The 25,399-nt window shown below is 31.4% G+C and overlaps 6 protein-coding genes, 1 long non-coding RNA gene and 4 other non-coding genes across 12 annotated transcripts; 2 read left to right on the forward strand and 9 right to left on the reverse strand.

The window, feature by feature from the left end:
- Positions 1-918: 918 nt before the first annotated feature.
- Positions 919-2,102, reverse strand: LOC109609229 (probable DNA-directed RNA polymerase III subunit RPC6). The gene is made up of 4 exons (XM_020025864.2): positions 2,011-2,102; positions 1,782-1,954; positions 1,480-1,726; positions 919-1,425 (listed from the first exon to the last, which is right to left on the reverse strand). The coding sequence occupies exons 2-4, from the start codon at positions 1,937-1,939 to the stop codon at positions 934-936; spliced, it is 897 nt and encodes a 298-aa protein (XP_019881423.1). The 5' UTR covers positions 1,940-1,954; positions 2,011-2,102; the 3' UTR covers positions 919-933.
- Positions 2,097-3,101, forward strand: LOC109609230 (protein YAE1 homolog). Its single transcript, XM_020025865.2, has 3 exons — positions 2,097-2,236; positions 2,299-2,420; positions 2,472-3,101. Exons 1-3 carry the CDS (start codon positions 2,162-2,164, stop codon positions 2,698-2,700), a joined length of 426 nt encoding a protein of 141 aa, XP_019881424.1. The 5' UTR covers positions 2,097-2,161; the 3' UTR covers positions 2,701-3,101.
- Positions 3,102-4,317: 1,216 nt separating this feature from the next.
- LOC109609227 (26S proteasome regulatory subunit 4) lies at positions 4,318-6,151 on the reverse strand. Its single transcript, XM_020025860.2, has 4 exons — positions 6,038-6,151; positions 5,532-5,835; positions 4,806-5,473; positions 4,318-4,749 (listed from the first exon to the last, which is right to left on the reverse strand). The coding sequence occupies exons 1-4, from the start codon at positions 6,038-6,040 to the stop codon at positions 4,405-4,407; spliced, it is 1,320 nt and encodes a 439-aa protein (XP_019881419.2). The 5' UTR covers positions 6,041-6,151; the 3' UTR covers positions 4,318-4,404.
- Positions 6,152-7,390: 1,239 nt separating this feature from the next.
- Positions 7,391-9,658, forward strand: LOC109609228 (protein PRRC1-like). Of its 2 annotated transcripts, none has more exons than XM_049962230.1 (6): positions 7,391-7,592; positions 8,137-8,592; positions 8,823-8,925; positions 8,976-9,128; positions 9,186-9,357; positions 9,405-9,658. In XM_049962230.1, the coding sequence occupies exons 1-6, from the start codon at positions 7,469-7,471 to the stop codon at positions 9,519-9,521; spliced, it is 1,125 nt and encodes a 374-aa protein (XP_049818187.1). In that variant the 5' UTR covers positions 7,391-7,468; the 3' UTR covers positions 9,522-9,658. The 2 variants fall into 2 exon arrangements, with proteins under 2 accessions (XP_049818187.1, XP_019881420.1); XM_020025861.2 differs by having other exon boundaries at positions 7,391-7,537.
- Positions 9,655-13,720, reverse strand: LOC109609231 (uncharacterized). The gene is made up of 14 exons (XR_002192353.2): positions 13,427-13,720; positions 13,158-13,195; positions 12,857-12,906; positions 12,619-12,659; positions 12,349-12,396; positions 11,835-11,897; positions 11,549-11,595; positions 11,316-11,363; positions 11,000-11,050; positions 10,661-10,699; positions 10,413-10,476; positions 10,154-10,207; positions 9,951-9,989; positions 9,655-9,729 (listed from the first exon to the last, which is right to left on the reverse strand). It is a non-coding gene; the product is annotated as an uncharacterized LOC109609231 (long non-coding RNA).
- Positions 10,052-10,122, reverse strand: LOC126264421 (small nucleolar RNA SNORD31). Its single transcript, XR_007547140.1, has one exon. It is a non-coding gene; the product is annotated as a small nucleolar RNA SNORD31 (small nucleolar RNA).
- Positions 10,281-10,348, reverse strand: LOC126264423 (small nucleolar RNA SNORD31). The gene has a single exon (XR_007547142.1). It is a non-coding gene; the product is annotated as a small nucleolar RNA SNORD31 (small nucleolar RNA).
- On the reverse strand, positions 11,158-11,229 carry LOC126264422 (small nucleolar RNA SNORD31). Its single transcript, XR_007547141.1, has one exon. It is a non-coding gene; the product is annotated as a small nucleolar RNA SNORD31 (small nucleolar RNA).
- A 289-nt stretch (positions 13,721-14,009) lies between the features above and the next one.
- LOC109609223 (translation elongation factor 2) lies at positions 14,010-19,045 on the reverse strand. The gene is made up of 9 exons (XM_020025857.2): positions 18,914-19,045; positions 18,298-18,512; positions 17,410-17,603; positions 16,816-17,284; positions 16,295-16,631; positions 15,880-16,186; positions 14,983-15,665; positions 14,431-14,688; positions 14,010-14,348 (listed from the first exon to the last, which is right to left on the reverse strand). Exons 1-9 carry the CDS (start codon positions 18,914-18,916, stop codon positions 14,280-14,282), a joined length of 2,535 nt encoding a protein of 844 aa, XP_019881416.1. The 5' UTR covers positions 18,917-19,045; the 3' UTR covers positions 14,010-14,279.
- Positions 15,732-15,802, reverse strand: LOC126264420 (small nucleolar RNA SNORD31). Its single transcript, XR_007547139.1, has one exon. It is a non-coding gene; the product is annotated as a small nucleolar RNA SNORD31 (small nucleolar RNA).
- Positions 19,046-20,972: 1,927 nt separating the features above from the next.
- Positions 20,973-25,396, reverse strand: LOC109609224 (golgin subfamily A member 6-like protein 22). Its single transcript, XM_020025858.2, has 11 exons — positions 25,260-25,396; positions 25,070-25,202; positions 24,710-25,012; positions 23,370-23,744; positions 22,909-23,075; positions 22,603-22,734; positions 22,333-22,547; positions 21,894-22,015; positions 21,739-21,842; positions 21,338-21,686; positions 20,973-21,134 (listed from the first exon to the last, which is right to left on the reverse strand). The coding sequence occupies exons 2-11, from the start codon at positions 25,139-25,141 to the stop codon at positions 20,997-20,999; spliced, it is 1,977 nt and encodes a 658-aa protein (XP_019881417.1). The 5' UTR covers positions 25,142-25,202; positions 25,260-25,396; the 3' UTR covers positions 20,973-20,996.
- Positions 25,397-25,399: the final 3 nt, after the last annotated feature.

The following is a 25,399-nucleotide window of genomic DNA, read 5'->3' on the forward strand; positions in this document are numbered from 1 at the left end:
AATAATATCTACGCATTGAGTAAGACATTTATGTGTATGACATACTACAATGTGTTCCACAATAATGTCGGGTTACTGAGCGCATGTCGGATTAAACAATAACCAAATTACGTAGTAACGATGAAAACCCAAAATAATTGTACTATAGAGTATTTTAAACAGAAATTATATTCGTTAATCATTAATCAGTTATAAAAATGTAACGAAAATTAAAACTAAGTCTAATAGGTTTTTACAATAATTATAATGTAGAAAGTAAAGGAAACTTTATTTTTTTATTGCGATTAAAATTTTTCACAAAAAAAGTATTGATTTACATGAAAAACAGTGAGTTGGCAAAATTTAACGTCTTAAGAAATCGAAAATTTCTGCAAAGTTTGTAATTATCATTAATTTTTATAATTTATCTGTTACTTAACTATCATTCAATTATCCAAATTTTAACGATAAGTACAACGTAGGCACAACATTAACATTAATTAACAATTAATAGTTTTGCTGTTTTCATTAAGTTAATTATTATACACTACCATAGTATGTTTATTAGATTAATTACACTAATTTATAACAAAAAAAATAGAAAAAATTAAGACAAATCATAACATCATATATTTTCTTCATTTGAACTGCTCACTTAGATGTTTTTTTTGGATTATCATTTAACTTAAAACAGAGCCCAAAATAAATGGAAAGTTCGATCGAGATGAATAAACTTTACTAGAAAGGTAAAATAAATTATAGATAATAAATTGATAGTTTATTTAACATTTCAATAATCGAAAGTCCAAAATCAGATAAAAAATGAATGATTTGAAAATGAGCAGCATAGGTCATTGAAAATTTACGAAAAATTATTTCAGCAATGAATAGATTCCCTTTAAATCAGAATAGTTATTCTAATATAAATAAAACAATGTGTATGGCTTATATTGTTTAATTATGTAACCAATCTGTTAAATATGTGCAAGCTTTTGGGTTGATCGAACCAGTGTCAGCACATCTATTAAAAACAGGACAAATACCACAAGTCGTTTTCACTAATCCAGGACTGGGTAAAAATCTGTTAACGGCTCTGTAGACATACGTTCCGTTCGGTTTTACAGATCTTTCAGCTCTATCATCTAACACCACAGTATACAAAATACTTTCGATATCGTCAACCGATAAGGACACTTTACTAATTCCCAATTCTGAAATGAACTTATGCACGTCATCGGCCGTTGCATAACTTCTATTTCTAGTTAAGTACGGTCCGCCACCTTGTTTGTTGGCATCCTCCCATTTTTGAACTAAAAACCTGTGGCATTGTTGACTTAAAACGTCGACAAATTCGGATTCAAAATCTTGATCTTGATACCAAGCTCCACCAGTCACAGAACTATCTGGTTCTAAATCATAACACATGTAAACCTTTTTCTTACTAGCCTAAAATTATCTCAATTGTATTTATTATGACATTGATCCAGTTGTTATACATACAGATACTGATTTAACAGCTTTTATGAATTTTTTTGTCTCTAAACTTTTTAGGACTTTATTTAATTGAGTTGGGTTTAAATTAGATTTATTTCTGATATCCCTTATCCATATGCCTTTGTTTCCAGATTCTTCGATGATTTTATATACAACTTTTTCTTCACTATCTCCTCCCTTAACTTCAGTCTTTTTGGATGGATCTTTGTATTTGTAGGACAAGACATTTTTACGTTTAAATATTTCAAAGGTTCTTAAACATAAAATAATAATAAATATGTAAGAATGAGAAAAAAATTATGTCTTACCCATTTTTCAAAAATTTATTTAATATTGCAGTCACCTCTGTAGTAGGGATGTCAGATAATCCTTCTTTGATATCATCATTTGTAATACCTTCATTTTGTGCCTTCGCTAATTCCAAAATTCGTTTTTCATTTACCTTTGTTTTATTTTCTTCAGCCATAATGATATATACAAACTTCCAGATAATTATATATAAGTCACATATGAATAAGGCTTTTAGTTACATAGTACCTCGTACGCATATAATACCTCCGAGTGCAGTTGGATCTCGGATAGTGAACCAAAGAATATCACAATATTTATTCTTAAAAGGTTAGGTTCCAGGTTCCTAACCTAAAATACATGATGATAACAAAATTAAGAAAGTAGAAACACAACAATAATGATTAAAGAAGAAATGGACAATGAAAGTGAATCTAATCAAACTTGGAAAAAAATTGAACGTGATGCGATAAAAGTAAAATTTTATTTAACTTAAATATATATTAACTGATTTTGATTTAATAAATTTTATTTTAGGCTGGTTATCGAGAGGGTGTGAGTGATGGGAAAGAATCTAAATTTCAAACTAGTTTTAATAATGGTTACGAAATCGGTTTTAGAAATGGCTATAGAATAGGACAATTCAAAGGAAGTCTATTGTAAAATTCAAATACAAGTTATTGGAAATTATAATAAATTGTGATTTTTAGGGCAAAACAGAAGTTATTAAATAAAGAGCCCATAAGTAATCCTCTATTAGAAAAAATTGGCAGAGGATGGTGTCAAATTTGTCCTACAAAAGACACATCAGACTTAAATATAGATACATCTATTAATTGTCAAGAACAAGTCTCAAACAAATATATTCACCAATTAAACAATGCATATCCAAATACATTAAAAGATTCATTACCTAAACCTTATAATCTAAATTTATAAATTTTTACAATAATTAATACATTTTTATAATTTAATAACTAATTTTGCATTTTAAATGAATAGGAAATCATGGGTCCGAATTCATATCCCTAGAATTTTGACGCCCTATCGTCGCACTAAAAATGTTCTTCGCATTAATTGCCTTTTTAGTCGAATCTTATTATTATATATTAATCGAAATATTGCATTTAAAAAGAAAACACCCCTGCAGCGTTTAAAATATACACACAAATTACAACAATAGTAATTGTATAATCATTATTATTATTAGTATTATAGTAATTTTTCTTAAAATGGGAAATATAAAGGTATAAACTATTTGTATTTGTACACATAAAAATGTGTTTAAATATATAAAAATAATTTAATTATAAAGAATGGAAAATTAATAAAACTATTTTTACATATGTTAATGAGTTTTATTTAATATTGGGTATATCTACCGCTATTTCGAATTATAACACCCTGTGTTCATAGTCAAAATCAGGGTTCGAATTTTGTTTTGATCCAGATTATCCTAAATTTGGACATGAAGGCGCTCCACTTTCTCCAAGTTCTTGGAATGGCTTAACCATCTCCTAAGGTTGTATCAGATATGTTTTCTGGAGTTAAGGTCTGGAGTGCGGGATGGCCACACCATAGTTCCAGCAGGAGCAAAATATCTTCGGAACACATGAAAAATGTGGAGTCGGGCATTATCCTACATTAGTAAAAAAATGGATCAACATTTCTGATATGTATCGTTCAGCATTATTAACAAAATACTTCCCCACACCACAATTGCGTCTCCGCCAAATAAGGTGGTATTTATTTACAGTTACAATAAACATGCCTTTAATTTGGAGAAACACACGAATCCGTCTGTCGCATGTGTAAACTCATCCCTAAAGAGAAGCTCCCAATCCCTTTCTATTAATTGACGTCCTCTTTAGCAAAATGTAGCCGGACTGAGATAATCCACAGTTTACGTTGGGCCTCAAGCAGGGCGACAAGGTTGTAAATTACCTTCCCTAAGATGTTATTCAATTGATTCAATACTTATTCCACCTTCATTTTCTAATTGCGGTGGCAACATTCTTGTGGTTACGAACAGCTGTCTTAAAGATGAAAGGCTCAAAACACGATCTTGTAACATTTAAGAAATTGATGCATGAGACACATCAAACCTTCGGCGATGCACATCGACAATATAAGAAAATTAAAACGAAAGTTGGATTAATAATTTAGTTTTAACGAAACCTGTTTTATTAATTTATTGGTATATTTGACATAAAACAATAAAAAACTAAACTAAAAATAAACATGTGTTATGAACGTTTGCTATTTACTTTGATAGGATTTTTCATTTAACAAAATACGTACTCGTCCATGAATAAACAAAAATGAATATTAAAAATAATTTTCCAATATATTCATTTTTTGTAAATTATATTATAAAACTAATCCTATATAAATCAAGTGGGGTTCATGTTAATTAAGGGATGAAGCAAAAATATCGTTTTTTTACTATAAATATTGAATAAACAATTTTTAAGTTAAAAAAAAATGATTTTTTTAGTAATTAATTAAAAAATGATTAGTTAAAAATTACTAACATTGACAAAGCAAACAATGAAATAGTAGAAATAGTAGTCGTATTATTTTATTCATTTGATAGTAAATTGTGAACATAAAATAACACTTGTAACTGCATGAAAAATTAAATTACAAATACAGTCCTTCAGGAGTTCCCTCCTTCTTCCTGTACAAAACACTCTCCTTAGACTTCTTAAAATCTTCATTCATAACTTTCATCCTCCTCTCTCTGAGAGCCATAAGACCTGCTTCAGTGCAAATTGCTTTAATATCAGCTCCTGAGAGATCATCCTTTGCCATAATTAATTCCTGTAAGTTTACATCTTCAGCCAAAGTCATTTTTGATGTGTGAATGCTGAAAATTCTCTTCTTTGTCTTCTCGTCGGGAAGTGGGAACTCAATTTTCCTATCAATACGACCAGGTCGGATCAAAGCAGGATCCAGTGTTTCAATTCTATTTGTTGCCATGATGACCTATAAATTATTTACATATTAACACTTTTCTCTTTTTAAACAAATCCAGTACCAACCTTTACATCTCCTCTAGAATCAAAACCATCCAGCTGATTAAGTAACTCCAACATAGTCCTTTGAATTTCACGTTCGCCACCGGAATTTGAATCATAACGTTTTGTTCCTACTGCATCAATTTCATCAATAAACACAATAGAAGGAGCATGCTCTTCAGCAACCCTGAACAATTCCCTTACAAGTTTTGGACCATCACCTAGATACTTTTGAATCAACTCAGAGCCAACTACTCTTAAAAATGTTGCTGATGTTTGATTTGCTACTGCTTTAGCTAGTAACGTTTTTCCAGTTCCTGGAGGGCCATATAATATAACACCTTTGGGAGGTTTAATACCCATTTCTTCATAGTACTCAGGATGAGTTAAGGGTAACTCCACAGATTCTTTAATTTCTTGAATTTGAGTGTCCAAACCACCAATATCTGCATAAGTTTCCTGTGGTGCTTTCTCAAGTTTCATGACAGTCACCATAGGATCTGTATCATCACCAAGAACTCCCACAACAGCATGCACTTTATGATTTAGCAGAACAGAACAACCAGGTTCAAGTTGGTCTTTGTCAACAAAAGACAAAATGCTTACATAGTGTTCACTACCTACTGAAGTTGACACAATTGCATGATTATCATCTATTATTTCTTCCAAAGTTCCCACAGACATTGGTGTTCCTAGATAACACAACAGGTTAGATACAAAAATAGGATTACTCATCATTTTCATTGTTACCTCTAAGATCATCAACTTTGGATCTCTCTTCTTCATTCTTTTCTTCCTGGGGCTTGAGCCTCTCTTGGTTACGAATAAACTCCTCCTCCATAAGAACATAATCCTTGATCCTTTCCAGTTTAAGCAATTTCAACCGACACCTAGTATGTGGAGTAACTGCTGGCAATTTAAGAGCAGTATCAGGACCTTTAGTACGGCGCTTCTTCTTGCCTACTCTTGTAGGTATTGGGGGCTCATATTTCTTCTTTTTATCCTTTTCTTCCTTTTTATCACCACCACCACCGGGACCTGACTGGCTTTGTCCCTAATAAAGTATTTAAAGAATATAATATAAATATACTTTCAGTTGTTTAACTATTGAAAAACTACAAACATTACAGCCTACTTTGATTATTTATAAAATGCAAAACAAAAAATTTATACTGATTATTATTATTATTTAATTAAGGAAACAATTTTAAATACAAATAATATGGTCAATAAAAAACTTTCTGTTTATTTCATACCATTTTCTTTACAAAATCGGCGTAAACTCAACAATGAAAAATCACACAGTCATCTAGTGTGCTTGACAAGCAGGTTCGACAATTGAAAACTAGTAACTTTGATATTATGGTCACGGTTTACTATCTACCAGAGGAGGCCAAGTGAATAGGGACGAAGGGGCAATAGCCGAATATGCTCGTTCGGCCCAGTCGGAAATGCACGAGCCTACTCTACGCATAGGAGAAAAGTGGGGTCATCGTCCGACATCTGTCAATGCATCTGGATGAAACAAATTTTCAGGTTTGATCTTTGGTAAAATTATATGTGTGAGTTTTTATTAGTAACAATTTTATTGTGATGGTAATTTTATATATAATACTATTTTATAACGAAATTTTCTTTGCAAACTTCACTTTCTGATTATATTAATAACAAATGTTCTAATTCACATTTAATTACAATTACATGTTACAATTTTAAAAATTAGTTCTCTTTTTAGTATCAATCACTTTTGGCATTCTAATGTTGTTGCATCGTTTTGTGACTGTGAGATAATTTTTCCTTTCAAATTTTAATTTTTTGTACCATTTTCTTCTAGTTAAGTATGTATCAGTTACATATAGTGTGTATTTTTAAATTTGTGTGTTTTTATCACGTACATATAATAAAGTTTCATTAAATATATAATTGTTTTATTTTTGTATAATATGAGCGGACCGTAATCTATAATAATTTAATTTGAATATAATAAGATTTCCCACTCTCTTAGAATGAGATAAAAAAGGTATCTGTAATAAAATAAATGGTAAAATCGCGTATTGTTACATTTGGCAATCCGCCACTTATCCTTGAGCCCAGTAATATTTCAGAAATATTGTTTCTCTTTTATTACATTGGGTTGGTACTTGTTAGGTTTTCTATGCTATCTCTGTACTTGTATTGTTACGTTAAAGGCTAAGGTACAATTTATACATTACTGTTTGCCGTTGCCGTTGCCGTTGCCATTAATTTTAATAACGGTGAACCCTTTGGAGTCGATGATAGCTGAATCGCTCATCACAAACGTTGCTTCTGCTGTTACCACTGGTACAACTCTTCAACTTGTTCTTTTGTTGCGTTATTGCTATCAAATCCAATTGGTTTATCTTCTTGGGGTCGACAGTAACGTGAATCTATAGATTAAGCTTTACCTTTTGATTAATATTTTTACAGGATTAATATTAAAATTGATTTGGATTAGTGATACATGGAGCTATGTACTTTGACATAAAATACTCCAAATTATTTAAAATTTAAAATAATATTTATATATAATCGCATCCTTATAATGGACATGTTTACTGAAGAAAAGCAAAATTCCCTAAATCGCCACGAAGAGTTTTGTGTCAAAATTGTGTTTACAAAATATTGTATATTATCATAAAAAATTAACATGTTACAAGAAGATTCTAATGGAGAAAACTCATTTGAAATTATTGAGAAGAAAACTGGAGATCTATCGATTAAAAGCGAAATCACTGGTAATTAAATTGGAAAGTTGTGATTTTTTGGGTCAGGATATTCACTATACACTAGGTTACAACATATTTTGTGTTATGGTTTTTTATATAAAAAATTACTTAAAAAAAAGTCTCGTCTATTTATTGATCGTATGAATTTAAATTTATTATTATTTAGTCAGTTGTCAACAAATTTTAAATTATAAATTGATTTATAACAGTTGTTTGTAAACATAAGTAAATAATCTAACAGTATTCTTATACTTAGTCACTAAATGTATTATATTGAAATAAGTCATCACATTTACTAATCTAATACGTTCATATAATATATTTATTTTAAATGTACAACTATTTATTTACTTTTTGGCTTTTTAAGCATCAACTTGTTTTCAAATTACTTCTCAGGAAATAGTTTCTTTCTAAAATTAGATACACCCACCTTGCCTTTTGTTTGTTTTTAAATAAATTTCGAAATTATCCATTAGTAATATATAATTTTATTATAATTTTAATTGTATGTGACTGCATTGGACAACATTTAATTGTATCAATTTTTTATCACACAACTATCAAAATTAACTGGTTAAAATGTATCAACCTATAATTATTTGTTTAAGATTCTCTAAGCAGCATATCATCTGCGTATTCCATTCCATCGCCGGTGGTTTCCAGTATGGTGAACGCCGGTAGTACCGGAAACTTGCTTTCCAACGTAGCGCCGCCTACCTCTTTACCCGATTTCACTATATGGCCTTCACCAACTACATCAAATGTTACCTCGAGTGTGACAACACAACCGCAACCGTCTACACTCGATATGAAACCTATACCATCCGCTTCTAGCCAATTTCCCACCACCCAATTCAGTGCGGCTATTCCACCAAGCAAAGGTATTCGTACTATATCACAGCCAATTGAAGGTAATCAGGGAGAATCAGGCGGAGGTGGGTTCATGGGGTTAGTGAAAGAAGCATTTTCTAGCGGCGGAGTGTTGTCGAAAATGGCTGAGAAAGCCAAAAGTTCTGTAGATTCCATTATAACAACATTGGATCCTCAAATGAGCGAATATATATGTAAGCAGTTTAAGTAATTTAAGCCAGTAAGTAAGATAACATACCGAGATCAAATTGCAAAACAAAAAAAAAAATAAATTGCGACATTATTTGTCTTTATTTTAAAACACAAATACGTCTGAAAAGTAAAGTTTCATCACGAAGTTACAATTAACTTTCCCATTAATACATTTACTTCCACTGGCCTAACTTATCCTATTGAGAATTTGTATTAAATGGATCGTTTTTAGATTCCAGTGGGGACACTGAGGTGACTGTCACTTCTGAAGTGGAGGAGGAAGTAGCAGCGGTGAGGGAAGCGTTTCATTCGGTATTTGGCAAAGCTTGGATCAAGTAATGAATCTGCCGCGTTGTTGAGTTTAGTCTAATATTTACGTTTTAAGCGGGATCAAGTTAAATATGCCCGTCAAAACATCGGTTGCTATTGGTTTTGAGGAAGGATGGAAGAATGCCTCAGAAAAAATTGATTATTCCTTAAAATATCGAAACACACCAACCATATCAATTGAGAACATCTTATTTCAGGAAAAGAATGAGTATGATTTGTAAGTGCAAACTAACTAGATTCGTCACTCAATTTTCTATTGCTTTAGTTGGTATGATGTAAACTTATTATTGTTACGAGATGTGGAGAGGCAAATTACTGTTAAAACGTTCTCGCAAGCGACTCCTTTACCTTTGGATCAGATATTGTCGGAAATTGATAGTGAAGGATCTCAATATAAAGACATGGAACTACCTCAAAAATTGGCTGTTCATTTAAAAGTAAGGTTCATATTCGTTTTAGTTTAACGCTAACATTTATTTTTTAGAATAAACCTGGTTGGGAACAAAATATTACAGGCTTTAACAAGAAAGAAGTTTTGGTTTTGGCTGCTAAAACATTGATAAGAGTATACAAAAGCCACTTGCCTATTAGCAACAATTAAGATTTAATGTACTTATCTGTTCAATGCCATATAACTTTTATATTTTAATCGTTTGATCTTATGTACAGTAACTTTAAAAAGATATATTCATATAAAGTGTGTTAATGTGATTGTTAAAAATAAAACAACACTATCTATTTAAGTATTTTATTTCATTTATTGATTAATATACAAACAATACTAAAATATTCTTACCAATGGTAGGGTCCTGCAAAAAAAGAAATCTTTTAGTCTAGTAATCAAAAACTTAATAAGATAAATATTTAAATTGTCTCTAATCGTCCTTTGGTTGTCAATAATAGTAATACTGCAACCATACACAAGAAAAGAAATTTATGTTCCCACAACGAGCACACCTCATATTTTCTTGTGTAAAAAATGGGCCGGCTTAAAAGTGTGGGGTAACATAATAGTCTTAAAGCTACCTACCTTCCAAATACTCTTCCTAAATCCCGAATCCTAAATTTCCTGTAAAATAGATAGATTATTACATCTCTTTTATTTTACTAAAATATTTACGCATACTTTATGAAATATCAGAATTACCAATCAGTCATAATAAAATCAGACTGGGGCGATAATAAAAATCATCACAAAGTATAATTTAATGTTCAGAAAAGATGGGTTCCTACCTATATATATAAATCCAGTAGAGTCCGTACTTAACAAAAATTTATTTACAACACCTGCAAATAAAACATATTTATTATATAAAAATTAAATGATATTTAAAAAAAAACTAATTAATGTGAACTTGAAAGAAAATCAGGAAAACCAATCAGTCATGAAATATCAGACTGGGGCGGTAAGTCTATCATCACACCAATTTCGAACTTTTTTTGAGAACTAATTAATTTTGAAATATTGATTTACTATTATATATAATATTACCTAATGAATGGTTGGTATACAATTATAATTGGCATCAATTAGACGTTGATGTTAACTGGTTAACCTGAAAAATGAAATGTGGTAAAATATTGCAAATATAAAAATGAAAAATCATAAATTTAATTTTTAATTCAGTTGGCCGTTCTTATGTCATCAAAATGTAGAGGTCAGAACAGGTCTGTGAAATGAACAATCATCATAAAAAGTAAAATTTTGAATATATTTTTAGTTTATATATAAATAATTACCTTACTACCCAAGTAGTAGTTTTTAATCCACAAGAGAACCTAAAAAAAAATAAAGTTGTTTAAATGATGATAAAATACAAATCTATTTAATAAATATGGCATTATTTTTCACACTACTTTTACATAAGCCACTGTGCGATTACATTTTTATTAATAATGACGATATTTGTGCCACTGTAGGGAAACTGTTTTAGATATTGATTATCTGGAACAGGGCAAATGGTGGGTTTAATTTACGAGTCTTATTTTCACGTAGGTCATTGAGTTTGATCGTGTGAGATAAGCGTAAGACTCGTAAAAATGTAAAATTAAAAATCAATAAATATTATGAAAACTTACCTAATAAAATGAGAGGTGGTATTTTGATTAATCAAATTTAGACCAGCAGTCCTGTAACAAATATAAAATATATTACATATACAATAATAAAAAGGGGGTATTACTATTATTTAATTTCTAAATGTATAATAATTTTCCTAATAATTTAACCAGTTTGTTTGAGATCAGAAAAACCAATCAGTCATGTCATTTCAGACTGGGGCGGTAAGTTAATCATCATAATTACTCAATCATTATTAGGGGAATAAGATATTTCTAAAGCAGTTAAAAAAGTATCTATTCCATAAAATACTTCATTTACAATTAAAAGTCTTACCTGATGAGAATAGATGTATTTTCCAACCAAGTGTGACAACAGGCATATCTGAAAACAAATTAATGTTGTTAAAAATGTAAACATAAAAATTATATATTAAAAAATAATTTTTAAATTCAGTTGGCCGTTCTTATGTCATCACAATTTAGAGGTCAGAACAGGTCTGTGAAATGAACAATCATCATAAAAAATACTATTTAGTATATTTTATTTGTTTATATGTAAATATTTACCTTATTAATAAAGCATTAATGTCTTCAATCATCATCAATAGCAGAACCTAGAAAAAATGATCGTTTAAGAAAATAATAAAATAAAATTTCTTATTAATATATTATTTATATATAATAATAGTGTTCCACTGTAGGGAAACTGTTAAAGATATTAATTATCTGTAACAGGGCAAAAGGTGAATTTAATCTTCCGAGTCTTATTTTCACGGAGGCCATCAAATTTGGTCGCGTGAGGTAAGCGTAAGACTCGAACATGGTTATTCCAAAATTTGTAAACGGTACTCACCTAAATCATTCATCACCAAGCAATCAATCATCAAATATTAGTGTTCTTCTGATATTTTGTCATCTGTAATAACGATTAATTATTACAAAAATTGAAACAATATTTATATGTGTAATAAATTTTAATTAAAATTAAAAAATTAATAAATATAATAAAAATTGTTTCTAATCGTCCTTTGGTTGTCAATAATGGTAATACTGCAACCATACACAAGAAAAGACATTTATGTTCCCACAACGAGCACACCACACAATTTCTTTTGTAAAAAGTGGGCCGGCTTAAAAGTGTGGGGTAGAATATTAATAACACCATATACATATTCTTATTTCAAAAACGTAACCAAAAGTTGAAAAATTACTACTTTAAGAAATCATTAAATATATAACGAAAATTTATAATATTAATATAATCTAGTTACGATTTTTTAAATAAGTAATTATGAAAAAAACTAATGTACTACTAAGATTGTATAGAAGTCTACAAGTCACATATTCAAGATTAAAATTACACTTACTTGATTATGATGTATTATATGTGTTGTCGTCAAAAGTTGGATAATAATCTGGAAATAAACCATCATAAATAAAAGTTCCTTAAAGAAGTTTAAAATAATGATAATAATTATAAAAATCAGAATCCTTTTGGCTAAAAACATTGTAATTCAAATTTTATTGATTACTTCTCCATTAAAATTCACATCATAATTAATCTTTATAAGTTACTTCAGTTATTTTGAGTAACAAATATTAAATCATAAAATAATAAGAGAATTAAAAATATTTACCTCATTATTAATACGACGTACATCAAAAGTTGATTAATAACCTGAAAGAAACGGTAGGTTTAATAATTGTATACTAAAAAAATAATCATTAATAATTAACGAATAAATCAGAATCCTTTTGGCAATAAACATCGTAATTAAATTTTTATTAATTACTTCTCTGTTAAAATTAACATCATAACGAATTACTAAAACTATCTATAGTAAAAAAGAAAGTAATATCGAATAATGCTCTTACCAATTTAAAATGAATAATGTCGTTCACATTCGCATCGCACATACTAAGATCTGAAAGTAAGTTCAAAATTTAGTATGAAGGTTTTTTATTAATAATTTATTGTTTATAAGTTAAAAAATTTCAGGCCTGTTGAGCTTTTACATATCCATCATGGTTATATGGTGTAAAAAGTGTCATCATGGAATTCACATTAAAACGTATAAAAAAACCTCGAAAATATCAATCTTCACGTTTGGTTTACACATTGTTATTAGTAGATTTATTATGTGAAATATTTTATATAATTTTAAAAATTACTTACTTCAGTCATCAGAACATTGAGTGTTTGTTAAAAACCATCTGTAATAAAACCAAATAAAAATTAATACCAGGTTTATCCTAATAAAAATAGGTTAGATAATTTTTTTAAACTTCAGGCCTGTTGAGCTTTTACATCCATCATGGTCATATGGTGTAGAGATCGTCATCATTTACAATTATTTTCCCATTTTAAAGCAACTATCTATTATCTAAACTATTTTCCAGTATATTGCAATGAAGTCTCTTATGCACAGAATATTTTAAACTCACCTTTATTTTATTTGATTCCTGTTGCAGGCTGGTTTTTATAGTGTGAAAAAATTTCATAAAAAAATACATTTATTTTTCTGGTTTCATGCAGTTATTGAATTGAATTGTTAACAAGAGTAGTTAGTCAGAATGACCTTTGAAAAATATATATTTTTTTAGATCAAAACATAGTGAATGTTTGATACTTGTCAGAATTCTCAATCTATTTCTATTAACAGTAATTTAATAGTCTAAATTGAGAAAACTATTTATTTACCATCGATTGCGAATGCTAAATTTATGGAATAATTTTTAGCACTGTCTAATGATGGATAGTTAAAAAGCTAAAACTAGTTAATTACATATATCAATCAATACGTACCTTTTTTCTTTGAATGAATAAAATCTGTATTCGTTAAATGAAAATCGAGAATGGAATTACCTATTTATTACACATAAAATGAGAATAAACAATATTGCTTATAACAAAATCAGTTCTATGTTAAAAATCTATGATAATAAAATAACGTTCTTCAACCCAAAGGTTTCTTTCAAGTAGGTGTGGAGTAAAATATATGGAATAGAGTAATAAAAACTAAATTGCCTTGTTTTAGATTTTACTTTACTTCTGCAAGATGGATACAGAATATATCTGTAACTAACACAAAAACAAAATGCAAGTTTTAAACAGATTCATATTATATATTGCGGGATTGAAGTTGAAGTGAGAAAACTGCATATATTGACCCTGTTATTTTTAAATGTAAAAAAATTACTAAAGTAACATAGCACATTAATTTATTGGGTAAATATAAATTTAAATGGTTGATAATCTTTAAATAAATCTGTACAAAACCTAACCATAACCCAGTGTTTACAATTTGTCCAAGTATTGAGTAAGGTCTGGGAGTCCTTCTTTAAGACCCTTCCTCTTACGAGTGTCCTAGAAAACAAAACATACGTGAGTAATTGTTCACTTATTTATGAAAAAAAAGTATATTTAACCCGTAATTCAAAATACTTACTTGTACGACGGTGTATGGTCTGGTTCCAGTTTCGAGCGGGTCTCCAGGAAGTACCTGCCAGTGATCAAACACGCATTGTGGGAAAGCTTGTCCACCAGTGTTGGAACGCAAGTCAGCGGTGAAACCGAAGGATTCGTTTACTGGAAGGTAAGCCTTGACGACGAACATGGGGGTACCAGCCACTTGTTGTTCTTCAAATACGTGACCACGTCTTCTATTCAATACACCATAGATACCACCAACAGCAACTTCAGGACACTATAAACACAATATAATATTACTTATTTAGTCTGTGACTATTAATGTAATTCAGTAAAAATTGAATGGTTATATGACTGTAGTAAAGGCACCGTAGCATGCTTCAACTGGACATAAAGATAGAGGTCCTGTAGCAGCGTTTAAATGCCATCACCGTATTTATCTTCTTTCATTGCACTGCCAGCAAGGTCCTTGTTTACCAGATACAGTTAAAAACTGCCCCTGAATAAACTGCCTAGTGACTCTAATTGTGCTGAAAGGTATAGAAAAGTGATCAATAAAAATTTTACTCACTTGGATTTCACACTGGTATACAGGTTCCATCAATCTCGGAGCAGCAGTCAACAGACAGGCGTAGAGACAACGACGGGTTGTTGGAATGATTTGACCACCACCACGATGGATAGCATCAGCGTGGAGGGTAACGTCGTAGATGTTGAAACGGACACCACGCAAGTTCTCTTCAGAGAGGACACCTTCTTTCGTGGCCCATTGGAAACCGGCGACAACGGAGTCCTTGATTTCGTTCAAGTATTGTACTCCCTTAGTACAATCAACAAGGATGTTTGGTCCTGTGCCGTCTGGACCGAAGCACCAGATCTTACGGGCTTCAGTGACATCATACTCGTACTTGTCGCTCAGGTAACGGGCACGAGATTTGAAGTCGTCCCTTGGGTTAACGTTGCCGTCATCAATGTCTTCAGCAAGACCATCAGGCATTGGGCAGGCCTTCATGAACAACCTATTGTGCTTGTTGGGAGATTTGGACAAACACATCTGGTCAGATTCCTCACTGACAGTTTCTCTGTAGGATACAACTGGGTCGGATTTCTTGATTGGGATGCAAGCATGGTCTTCTTCCAAATCCTTCAAGCAGATTTCCAAATGCAATTCACCAGCACCGGCAATGATGTGTTCACCGGATTCTTCAATGATACATTGCACCATAGGATCGGATTTGGCCAAACGTTTTAGACCTATTGAAAAAGAATTAATCAATATATGTTTATTATCTGTGTAATGTATGTATTAGGGATGAAATGAAAATGTCAGTAAGAAACCAATCAGTCACCGTGTTCAGACTGGGGCGGTAATCAAAATCATCATATGTACAAAATCTAAGTGAGGTGATATTCGATAGCACGTTGAATACGGTGTTTACGTAAATATAAATCGTACGGAACTACATACCTTCAACAAGCTTGGGTAAATCAGCAGGGTTCTTGGGTTCAACAGCGACACGTACTACAGGGGATACACTGAATTTCATGACCTTCAAGTTGTGAGCATCCTTGAAGGTGGTGATGGTACCGGTCTTGACCAAGAATTGATCTACACCGACGAGACCGCAAATGTTACCGGATGGAACGTCTTCGATGGCTTCGACGTAACGACCCATCATCAAAATTGTACGTTGGATGGCCTTTTCGTACAAATCTTCCTTCTTACCAGGGGTGTAGTTGGGGCCCATGATACGAGCCTTCATACCGGTGGCGACCTAGAAATATGTAAATCGTATAGTGAAACTTGCAAAGTCAATTTGGAATATACTACATAAATGTGTTACACTTTACAACATAAATTAATCAATAAACAAAAAATTCACCTTTCCAGAGAATACACGTCCGAAAGCGTAGAAACGTCCCTTGTCAGAGGTGGGTACCATTTTGGAGACGTACATCATGAGAGGTGCGTTGGGGTCACAGTTCTTGATACCGACGGCGACTTCATCGTCATGAGGTCCTTCATACAACATTTCCATTCTGTATTTTTGAGCAGTTACTGGAGATGGAAGATGAATGGCAATCATCTGAAGCAGAGCTTCACCAGCTGGCAACCATGTGCGCATAACAACTTTGAGTAGTTGTTTTCCATCCTTATCTTTGTCTTCATGCTTGATGGTGATGCCCAATTTGGGGAGGAGGGCTTCATATTCTTCCTTCCTGAAAACAAAATGAAGATTTATGATTTGTTCTGAAGTATTTAATTATTTAGTAAAAGACTATAAAGTCAGCTGGCCGTTCTTGTGTCGTCAATTATTCTCAGAACAGGTCTGTGAAATGAACAATCATCATGTAAAATACTTTTCATAGCGTTTTTTATAATACGACATCTATAAGTACTTACTTGTAGTTCATAATGGAGTCGAAGATCTTGTAAATGGGTTCCAAGATGTACATGCAGAAGGAACGTTTGTTGTCAGCTTCCTTTTGCTTAGCCCACTTCTTGGTTTTGGGGTTGAAGAAGTTCTCACCCCAGAGCCTGTTCATTAGCTTGACAACGTCGATCTTGAATTTTTCGGAGTACATCTCAGCAAACTGCTTAAGGGTAAAGGCCCAGCCGTGGAGACCGGAACCGAAACCGACGGAACCCTTGCTTGGGTCGACACGTACTTCTCCCATTGGGCCGCCGTCATCGTTGTAAGTAGCGATGATGACGTTAACGTTTTCAACAATACGTTGGAAAGTTTGGTACAACTCTTCAGCATCCAATTGCAATTCAAGAAGAGCACGGTCCATCTTGTTCATGAACAAGATTGGCTTGATACGTTCAGCAATAGCTTGACGGAGTACGGTCTCGGTTTGTACACATACACCTGTGAAGGGTAACCATTAGTGACTGAAGAATAAGATTTGAAATGCAGAAACGGGCAAAGGTGTCATTTAATATTTTCTTGGGTCTTGGTGTTTATAAAAATCTATTACATATTATAAATTATACCTGATACACAGTCGACTACGACAAGAGCGCCATCAGTTACACGGAGGGCAGCTGTTACTTCGGAGGAGAAATCGACGTGCCCGGGGGAATCGATCAAGTTGATCAAGAATCCCTTAGTTTCCTTCTCACGTTGGTCAGGGTTTGTAATGAAGACAAGATCTTTGTCTTCAAGTTCAAAGAACATAGAAATAGCGCTGGAAGAAAGAATAATTATTATTAACAATGTTGGTGAGAAAAACGTAAATATTGTGATAATTTAAACTGGTATGAAGACAATCAACATTAGCAAAAAATGAATAACAAATCATGTCATGATGTCTTGTAGACTTTGTTATTTTTGATCACTCACAGAAGTATATATAAGATAAGAATTTGTGAGATAATATGACTATTATTAATTAAGTATTACATATTATTGCTATCCAAGCAAGGCAGATAATTATATCTCAGTAGAAGATATTTTTTAATTGATCATAGAAAGCTCATTAATTTGCCCAGTTAAACACAAAATTTAATGAAAAATAATAATTAACAACTACAGCAAAAAGCATTTTAATATGTCAGATACAGTTAAATATTGCTTACAATACTAATAGTACTAATATTAGGCAAATTTAATTTGTTTTATTATTTCCAATATTAGTACCATAATTTTTAACTAATTAATAATTTGAATTATTCTACAATATGTTATGGTAAATTCAATTTAACACATGATAGAAATTACAAATAGTTTATCTTATCTTATGTAAATCTGAAGTTAATAAATCAAAAAATTGTAATATATGCATTAGTTATAAAATTTATAGCCATTAAATATACTTTATATATTTTTTAATAGCTGAACAATGATTTCTAGCAACTAAAGCAAGAAAAACTTATACTTACGTAGATTTGATGGTAATACAACGTTCCTGTTCATCTTTACGGGTGTCGGTGAAACGGGTTTCTCCAGCCTTAGCACCAGCAATGATACCAGCTTTGGATACAAGGGAGTCTGTTAATGTTGACTTTCCGTGATCTACATGGGCAATGACGGACATATTACGGATATTCCGTTTTTTGTCCATCATGTTACGGATTTCGTCGACGGTGAAGTTAACCTAAAACACGTGGGGATAAAATTGATGAAATGCATTTCGGTGCATTTGATGGGGGGTGCACGTCGATAATTGCAGATGTTGGGAGAAACGTCATCGAACTGGGCACTCACCATATTTACTACTATTTAAAACGGATCAGATAAAGCACAATACAGCTGTATAAAAATGTAAAAATGTCTAAAATTGACGTTAAAATTGTATGACGAACGTATGTGTCCACCGTATGACGACAGGAACATAAACATCAAGTTGCCCGGACTTTCATACTATTGTGCAATCTCTGATATTTTTCCGTTTTTCCACCAAAATCACAATTAATCCGAAAAAAATAGATGCACTAAAGGATGAACTGATTCGTTTCGATCCATTTAAACGCAATTATACACGATATATTTACATACCATTTTGGATGTTTAAAGATTTTCTCAACAACACAAAAATACGATACGCCAGTGATGGCGCACTCCCGTGAAAGACCGAGAGAGGAGAGACGAGCCGGGACCCTGCCACGCAAAGTGGGAGTCCAGCGATGCCAACACAATCGATAAAATCACTAAAATTATGAATCTGGAGAGAATCGGAATCATAAGTAATAAGTAGAAAAATATAAATTATCTTATTTGTATGAAAAAGCTAAATTATTTACCATTTTATGTTAAGTACAATGTTAAATATGTATTTGTACTTCTACCTACATGTATTATTGTAATGCAAACATATTAATGTATTGGTTTATTATATTGTAATACATAAACTATTTTCAATTTAATTTCTTAGATTGATGAGCTTTACACCATGAAAAATTTCTTCGATTTTCACTTGTTTACAAATTGACTGTCTGCTACTGCCTACTTGATACTATTTCTGATTCTAGAAAATAAACAACCTTGATTTTGTCATTAATGTTATTGTCATTTTCATAAAAATATTTAAATCTATATTATATTTCACTTGTTTACCTTTAACTACCTACTGCATGCTATTTCTGGTTGTACTAAATAAACAACCTTGATTTTTTCATTAATATCATTGTCATTTTCATAAAAAAAATTAAATCTATATCACATCTCTTCGGTTTTCACTTGTTTATAATTAACTACCTACTTGATACTATTTCTTGTTGTACTAAATAAACAAGCTTGATTTTTTTCATTAATCTCATTGTCATTTTCATAAAAATATTTAACACTATGTCGCTGCTCTTCATTTCCTGTAAAGTCATTTAAAATTAAACAAACTTGATTTTCCATAAACTTATTTGACATGCTCTTTTTCCCAAGCATACTAGATATAATAAAACAGGTGTAATATTTTTATTAAAAAATATTTATGACGATTTAGATTGAAAAATTGATATTCAAAATTTAACTAAACAATATATTATGTTTGTAAATAGTTTTGTTCGTTTTTTGTCGAAGCATATTTTATTTTGTTTATTTAAGTTTTTTGCAAAGTATTGTACATAAAAATAGCAACATCAAAAATCAAACCTATAATTTGGCTGAGATCGCTTTTAAGAAAAATATTCCTAGTACGTGAAACGGCCCATTTACCGATTCTATTAATGGAGCCAGTTTCAAGAGTCATTCCCAAAACTGACTATTTTAGCCCAAATAGCACTTTTGGAATTTCATGAATATCCCATATAGAAATCTTCTGTACATTTACGCAATTTTAAAGTAATAAAATAAAAATCGTATCAAAAATGTATTATCAAATAATATCCTTTCCAAATTTCTTTATATGTTGTTTTGATTCTCATTTTCGATGTATCTACACCGAGATTGCAGCACCTATAAATAAATTAACACGAAATGAAACTTTTATAATTACATTTAACAAATACTTACCAATTAAACTACTCCCCTAGAATAGGTTAACTTACCTTCCTATTTCACTGTACGCTATATTTAACAATTTGTTGAAAAATTTTGGTAATAATATCTGATTTGAATATATATTTTTAACATATAAATTGATTTCTGTAGATGTATTATTGGGAAGACTTGGTTAATTTGGATGTTCTGGTAAAGGATGTTTGGAACATTTATAGCATAGATGAGACCTTCTAGAGACAGATTATTGTTTGGTAAAGGAAGACAGGATATTTCAAATTTATTCTCAAAAATAAAAAATTTAACTTTTCTAAGATTAGTTTAGAGAATCTAGAGAATTTATAACAATTTTTCTTCATGGGACATATTTTTCCACACTGTATAATTAATGTTTAGAAAACTCCTTTTGTAAAACCTACGTAATAATCATTAAGCTAGAAACCCATTTGTTCCACGCTACGCCACGTTATCGAACGTAGATTGTCGTGGGTCCACGTTTTCGAGTGACGATATCGTAAACACCAGTAATACCACAACGGGTTTCAAGCTTTAGTTATAAGAGTGCATCTAGTGGTCATAGAAAAACCACTACTATAGTCTCTAATCAATTACATAAAAAGATACATTTGTATTTAATAATTTTATTTTTTCAAATTTGTTCACTGTCTCCGGGGATTTCACAATTTTTGTCTAAATTTTTCAAAGTCATCATAGAGCGGACGCGACGATCGATCATTTCTTGAAGATTTTTAATCACTTGATCTTTAACTTTACAGTCGTAGTTTAACTATAAAATAAATGGATGTTAAAAGAAGTTGTTTGAAAGTTAATACTATTTTGTAAAGTGTGGTGTCGCTGTGCATTCAATGAACCCGCCAAATTATAACGGTCGAGCTCTCCTTGTAATGCACTATTTTTAACAGAATTTCTGTGTTAAATTTTTACAGTGAGGTGTAGGTGTTGAGTAAATAAAACAAATGTATATCTCACTTCTTTCGAACATGATTGTAACTCTTCCACCAGCTCGATCAAAATATCTTTTTCCATTACTAGATCATCATATGACTTAACCAACTGGTCCATTTTAGCTTCACGGTATTTAAGTAGACTTTCCATTTCGTTTATACGTTTTTGCTGCTTCTCAATTAACGCTTTAAAGTTGGTTATCTTTTTCTCGCATTCTAATCTGTCTCGCATAAGATCAAGTGAGTTGTCACAATATTTTTCCAACATTTTATTTAATTGACGAGTAGAAGGACGACTACTTTCATCTTCCATTGATTTCTTCTTATTTTGTACATGTGTGATTTCTGAGGTAACTTTTGTCAATTCACTCAACCTGTGCAAGTATTCATTAATATATTTCACAAGAATGAAATAAAAAGACTTACTTTGCAGTAACATTTTCCTTAAGTTCTTTTACGACTTTCCACCACGATTCATTCATACCTCGTATCATATTTTCACTATTCGGGGATAGTAAAATTTTCTCTTGCTAAAATTTAATTAAATCAAGAACCGACGAATAACTAATTAAATTTTTTACCATAGATGTTGGAGTAGGTTCTTTCTCTGTTTTACCCTGTTCTAGTTCTTTAATCCTTTCCTTTAACTGGTCAATTAACAATTTTGAGGCAATAGAATCTCTGTATTCTTCTAAGTCATCGTCTAAAATATACACGCACGACTTAAAGTCAATACAAGAATTTTTAAAATTTTATGTTAACATAAAATACTAACAAAAAAAATTTGTGCAAAAATATATGAGTAAAAAACATGGAAGATTTAATTGTAAAGTACTCTATAAATACATAAGGAATCCAAAATTTATTAATTAATAATTTTCTTTTATTTAAATAATAATTATCAATTGTTACTTCTTGGCTGACTAATTGGCAACTCCTTGTAGATTTATGATCATATTAATTTTTTGGAATTATTACGTACAAAAACAAAACCATAAAATAAGGAAAAATCACTCTTACCCTGGAGAGAATTACCGGCTATATCCGTTTTGTTTGTAATTCTCATATTATGCATATGGAATTTCACAACATCGAATTGTACAAACATTTTCTGGTTAAGCCTCTTTTGTTCCTCCAGTTCGCGAATTGTCTCATTTAGATCTTTCTTGACATTGTAGATTTCGACTAAAAGTGTTTCCTCTGTCTGACCAGTTTTCTTCTCCGCGTGTCTGTATCTGTAAAAATAACTATGTAACATCCGACCAGATGACTCCAATATCTAATTTATACTTGATCTCCAAGTCATTCTTGTCATTAGTAATTTTGTGCAATATTTGTTCCTGCTGTTTTACTGTTTTACGTAGGTCGTCCTTTTCTTTCAGTAATTTGGATTCCCTCAATTTTAAAGTGTCCTGGGCTTCTCTAAAATAAAAAGGATATAAAATCAATTTTTAATTCATTTGTCCAATGTTTCTTTAAATAGACGAAAAAACATGTGTTAATAATAATTAACTTTATATGGCATATTTTTTAACAATATTATATTATAATTTTAATAAGAAACTAAAAAAACTGAAAAAATCAAATGTTTCTTACTTTAGTTTTTTAGCAAGGTTAGCGTTTTCCTTCTCTTCATTTTTCAATTTATTTTCCATCGCGCCCATTTTAACCTTCATTATTTTGATCGTTTGGGCGTTCATACTGCTCCTGTTCTTGTGTTCTACTACACATTTCTTTTGCAATTCAACATCTTCTTTTAGTTTCTTAAAAGATTAAGAACTCGTTAAAATACGTTAAAATGAAATTTGACATTTGGAAATAAAAATATTTTAAATGATAAGTGATATTTGTAGATTTTTCAGAAACAACCTGTAGGTTGTATATAAAAAGTAATGATTATACGAAAGCTATTGGAGCCTACGAAAACTAATTTGTCGTAAGTACTTTTAAATAATTATTAAATATAAATTATATAATTAACTTATGCTGTTTTATGCTAATATTACTAGAGGAAATACATTAAAAACAAAATTTTGAATTTTCATTGAGTTACGTACCTTAACTTTTTGTTCAAGATCTTTAACGACTTTACTGCCTTGTTTCTTGCTATCCTTGTCATTGTCAGGATTGTTAACGAGTGTCTGTAATTTTGTCATAACTTCTTTAACTTTCTTTTCATGCATGTCTACCATTACGTCTAATTTTTTATGTAACCCAGTACCCTCAGTTTTTATCTGTTTGATACGATCAACGACATCGCCTGTTTCGGACTTGGTCACCTTTTCGAGCAGTTCTACAATGGATCCGCGACCACCAAGTATATTTTGACAGAATTCAATTAATTTTCGTGGTATTTCTTCAATGCACGTTTTCATGCTTTGCAAAATATCTTCTGGAATTGTTTCACCAGCGCCCTGCTCTTGCTCTACCTCCTAAAATTAAATTGAAAAAAGTTGTTTAGTCCTGTTCAGTGCACAAGGCAGACCAAACTAGGAAAGAATTTTTCGACAAAATCCAAAATGTCAAATTTGACAGGTGGCAAATTTTGATGCGATAAACATAGCAGTTGTTGACAAACAAATTGGATGACTTTTTACATTTTGTCGAAAAGTTGTTTCTCAGCTTGTAATGCGCCTCGCGGTAATTTTTCGACGGTCCACCTTGTACATTTTGTTTCAAAAGTATTTACACTGTCCGAGTAAATCTTGAGAAAGATGTTATGCACGGCAGAGGCAATAAACGTTTCTAATTTTCCCCTTTGTGGTAGTACAAGCTAGGAAAGAACTTACCGACAAAATCCAAAATGTCAAATTTGACAGGGGGCCAACTTTTGACGTGATAAGCATAGTAGTTATTTACCTTAAAAGTTGCCCCCCTGACAAACAAATTGGATGAGTTTTTGGATTTTGTCGAAAAGTTTTTTCTCAAATGTCAAATTTGACGGGGGGCCAACTTTTGACGTGATAAGCATAGTTATTTACCTTAAAAGTTGTCCCCCTGACAAACAAATTAGACATTTTGCTGTTGAATTTTTCGACAGACCACTTAATTTACCTATCGAAAAGTGTTTGATCACACTGAATTTTGAGAGAGACAGTAAAGGTCTCTACGTGGCAAACTTGCAGACTTACTGTCTCTATCGTGCTTGATGTCTCTCTCAAATTTCAGTGGGATCAAACGTTTTTCGATCGGTATACCATTCGAAAAGCATTTATACCGCCTGAGTAAACCTTTAGAGAGATTATGTCCAACAGAGACAATAAAAGTCTTCAGTTTTTCCCGTATTGGGACTGTGTTTACTGTCTCTTTCGTGCATGATGTCTCTTTCTCAAGATTCGGACTAAGTAAACTTTTTTCAGTCGAAATATATAATATATGTAATATAAATTTGTTTTACCGGAGGCTTTACAGCAGGTTTCTTTTGTTCAAAGATTCCAAGATCTTCTATAACAGCATCTTTTCCTATTTCGTTTAATTTGTGTTTTAGCAATATCAAGGTCTCATGCAATTTAAGAGCTGTATTTTGCTTATCTTCAATTTCTTTGGTGACTGCAATAAGATTCTTCCTTTTCTTAAAAAATTGGACCTCCAGAGGGTGCTTGATGCCCATCGGCTGTGTTCTACCAGAAAAGGTGGTTAAGGGCCTAGGCTTGGCGACACCAGGCTTGGCGACACTAGGCCTTCGCGGTGATGTATTAATCTGAAACAATATGTATTGTAAGAGGCAGGCAGTTTTTTATAAATGTAATAGATATACTTTTCTTAAGTCCGGATTACTAGAAATTTTTGGTAAACCCTTAGATGCAGATGCAGCTCCCTTCTTCGACATGTTGGCAATGCTTTATTGGTCTTGTAGAATGTAGTTGATGTATCAAACAGAACTAAAAAAACTATTAAAATAAAATTAAAATTAAAAAAAGATGCATATTTTTTATCATAATACTTACATCCCCGTGAGACGAATTTCTCTCCAAACAAAAACTGAAACTGAACTAAACTGCTTAATATGATGTAACCATGGAGTGGTCAACAAGTAATTCATTTCAATGGCTCCTGCGATTAAACAAACCATAACAACCACAAAGCA

This window comes from Aethina tumida, chromosome 1, assembly GCF_024364675.1.
Source record: "Aethina tumida isolate Nest 87 chromosome 1, icAetTumi1.1, whole genome shotgun sequence".
Classification (NCBI taxonomy): domain Eukaryota; kingdom Metazoa; phylum Arthropoda; class Insecta; order Coleoptera; family Nitidulidae; genus Aethina; species Aethina tumida.

Bases quoted from the DNA above. Each gene is read 5' to 3' on its own strand.
- LOC109609227 (XM_020025860.2), bottom strand. The intron at 5,474-5,531 runs GTAACAATGAAA...TGTGTTATCTAG, and splicing joins CAAAGTTGATGATCTTAGAG to GAACACCAATGTCTGTGGGA. The intron at 4,750-4,805 runs GTTGGTACTGGA...AATAATTTATAG, and splicing joins ATTCTAGAGGAGATGTAAAG to GTCATCATGGCAACAAATAG.
- LOC109609230 (XM_020025865.2), top strand. From the start codon at position 2,162: ATGATTAAAGAAGAAATGGACAATGAAAGTGAATCTAATCAAACTTGG. The intron at 2,237-2,298 runs GTAAAATTTTAT...ATTTTATTTTAG, and splicing joins TTGAACGTGATGCGATAAAA to GCTGGTTATCGAGAGGGTGT. The intron at 2,421-2,471 runs GTAAAATTCAAA...TGTGATTTTTAG, and splicing joins CAATTCAAAGGAAGTCTATT to GGCAAAACAGAAGTTATTAA.
- LOC109609229 (XM_020025864.2), bottom strand. From the start codon at position 1,939: ATGGCTGAAGAAAATAAAACAAAGGTAAATGAAAAACGAATTTTGGAA. The intron at 1,727-1,781 runs GTAAGACATAAT...TTTATGTTTAAG, and splicing joins AATAAATTTTTGAAAAATGG to AACCTTTGAAATATTTAAAC. The intron at 1,426-1,479 runs GTATGTATAACA...AGATAATTTTAG, and splicing joins AAGCTGTTAAATCAGTATCT to GCTAGTAAGAAAAAGGTTTA.
- LOC109609223 (XM_020025857.2), bottom strand. The intron at 17,285-17,409 runs GTATAATTTATA...TACCCTTCACAG, and splicing joins CGTAGTCGACTGTGTATCAG to GTGTATGTGTACAAACCGAG. The intron at 14,349-14,430 runs GTAAGTATTTTG...TTTGTTTTCTAG, and splicing joins GACCATACACCGTCGTACAA to GACACTCGTAAGAGGAAGGG.
- LOC109609224 (XM_020025858.2), bottom strand. From the start codon at position 25,141: ATGTCGAAGAAGGGAGCTGCATCTGCATCTAAGGGTTTACCAAAAATT. The intron at 22,548-22,602 runs GTATAAATTAGA...TTATTTTTACAG, and splicing joins AAGAATGACTTGGAGATCAA to ATACAGACACGCGGAGAAGA. The intron at 21,135-21,337 runs GTGAGATATACA...TTTATTTTATAG, and splicing joins TACAATCATGTTCGAAAGAA to TTAAACTACGACTGTAAAGT.
- LOC109609228 (XM_049962230.1), top strand. From the start codon at position 7,469: ATGGAGAAAACTCATTTGAAATTATTGAGAAGAAAACTGGAGATCTAT. The intron at 8,926-8,975 runs GTAATGAATCTG...TTACGTTTTAAG, and splicing joins TTTGGCAAAGCTTGGATCAA to CGGGATCAAGTTAAATATGC. The intron at 9,358-9,404 runs GTAAGGTTCATA...TTTATTTTTTAG, and splicing joins AATTGGCTGTTCATTTAAAA to AATAAACCTGGTTGGGAACA.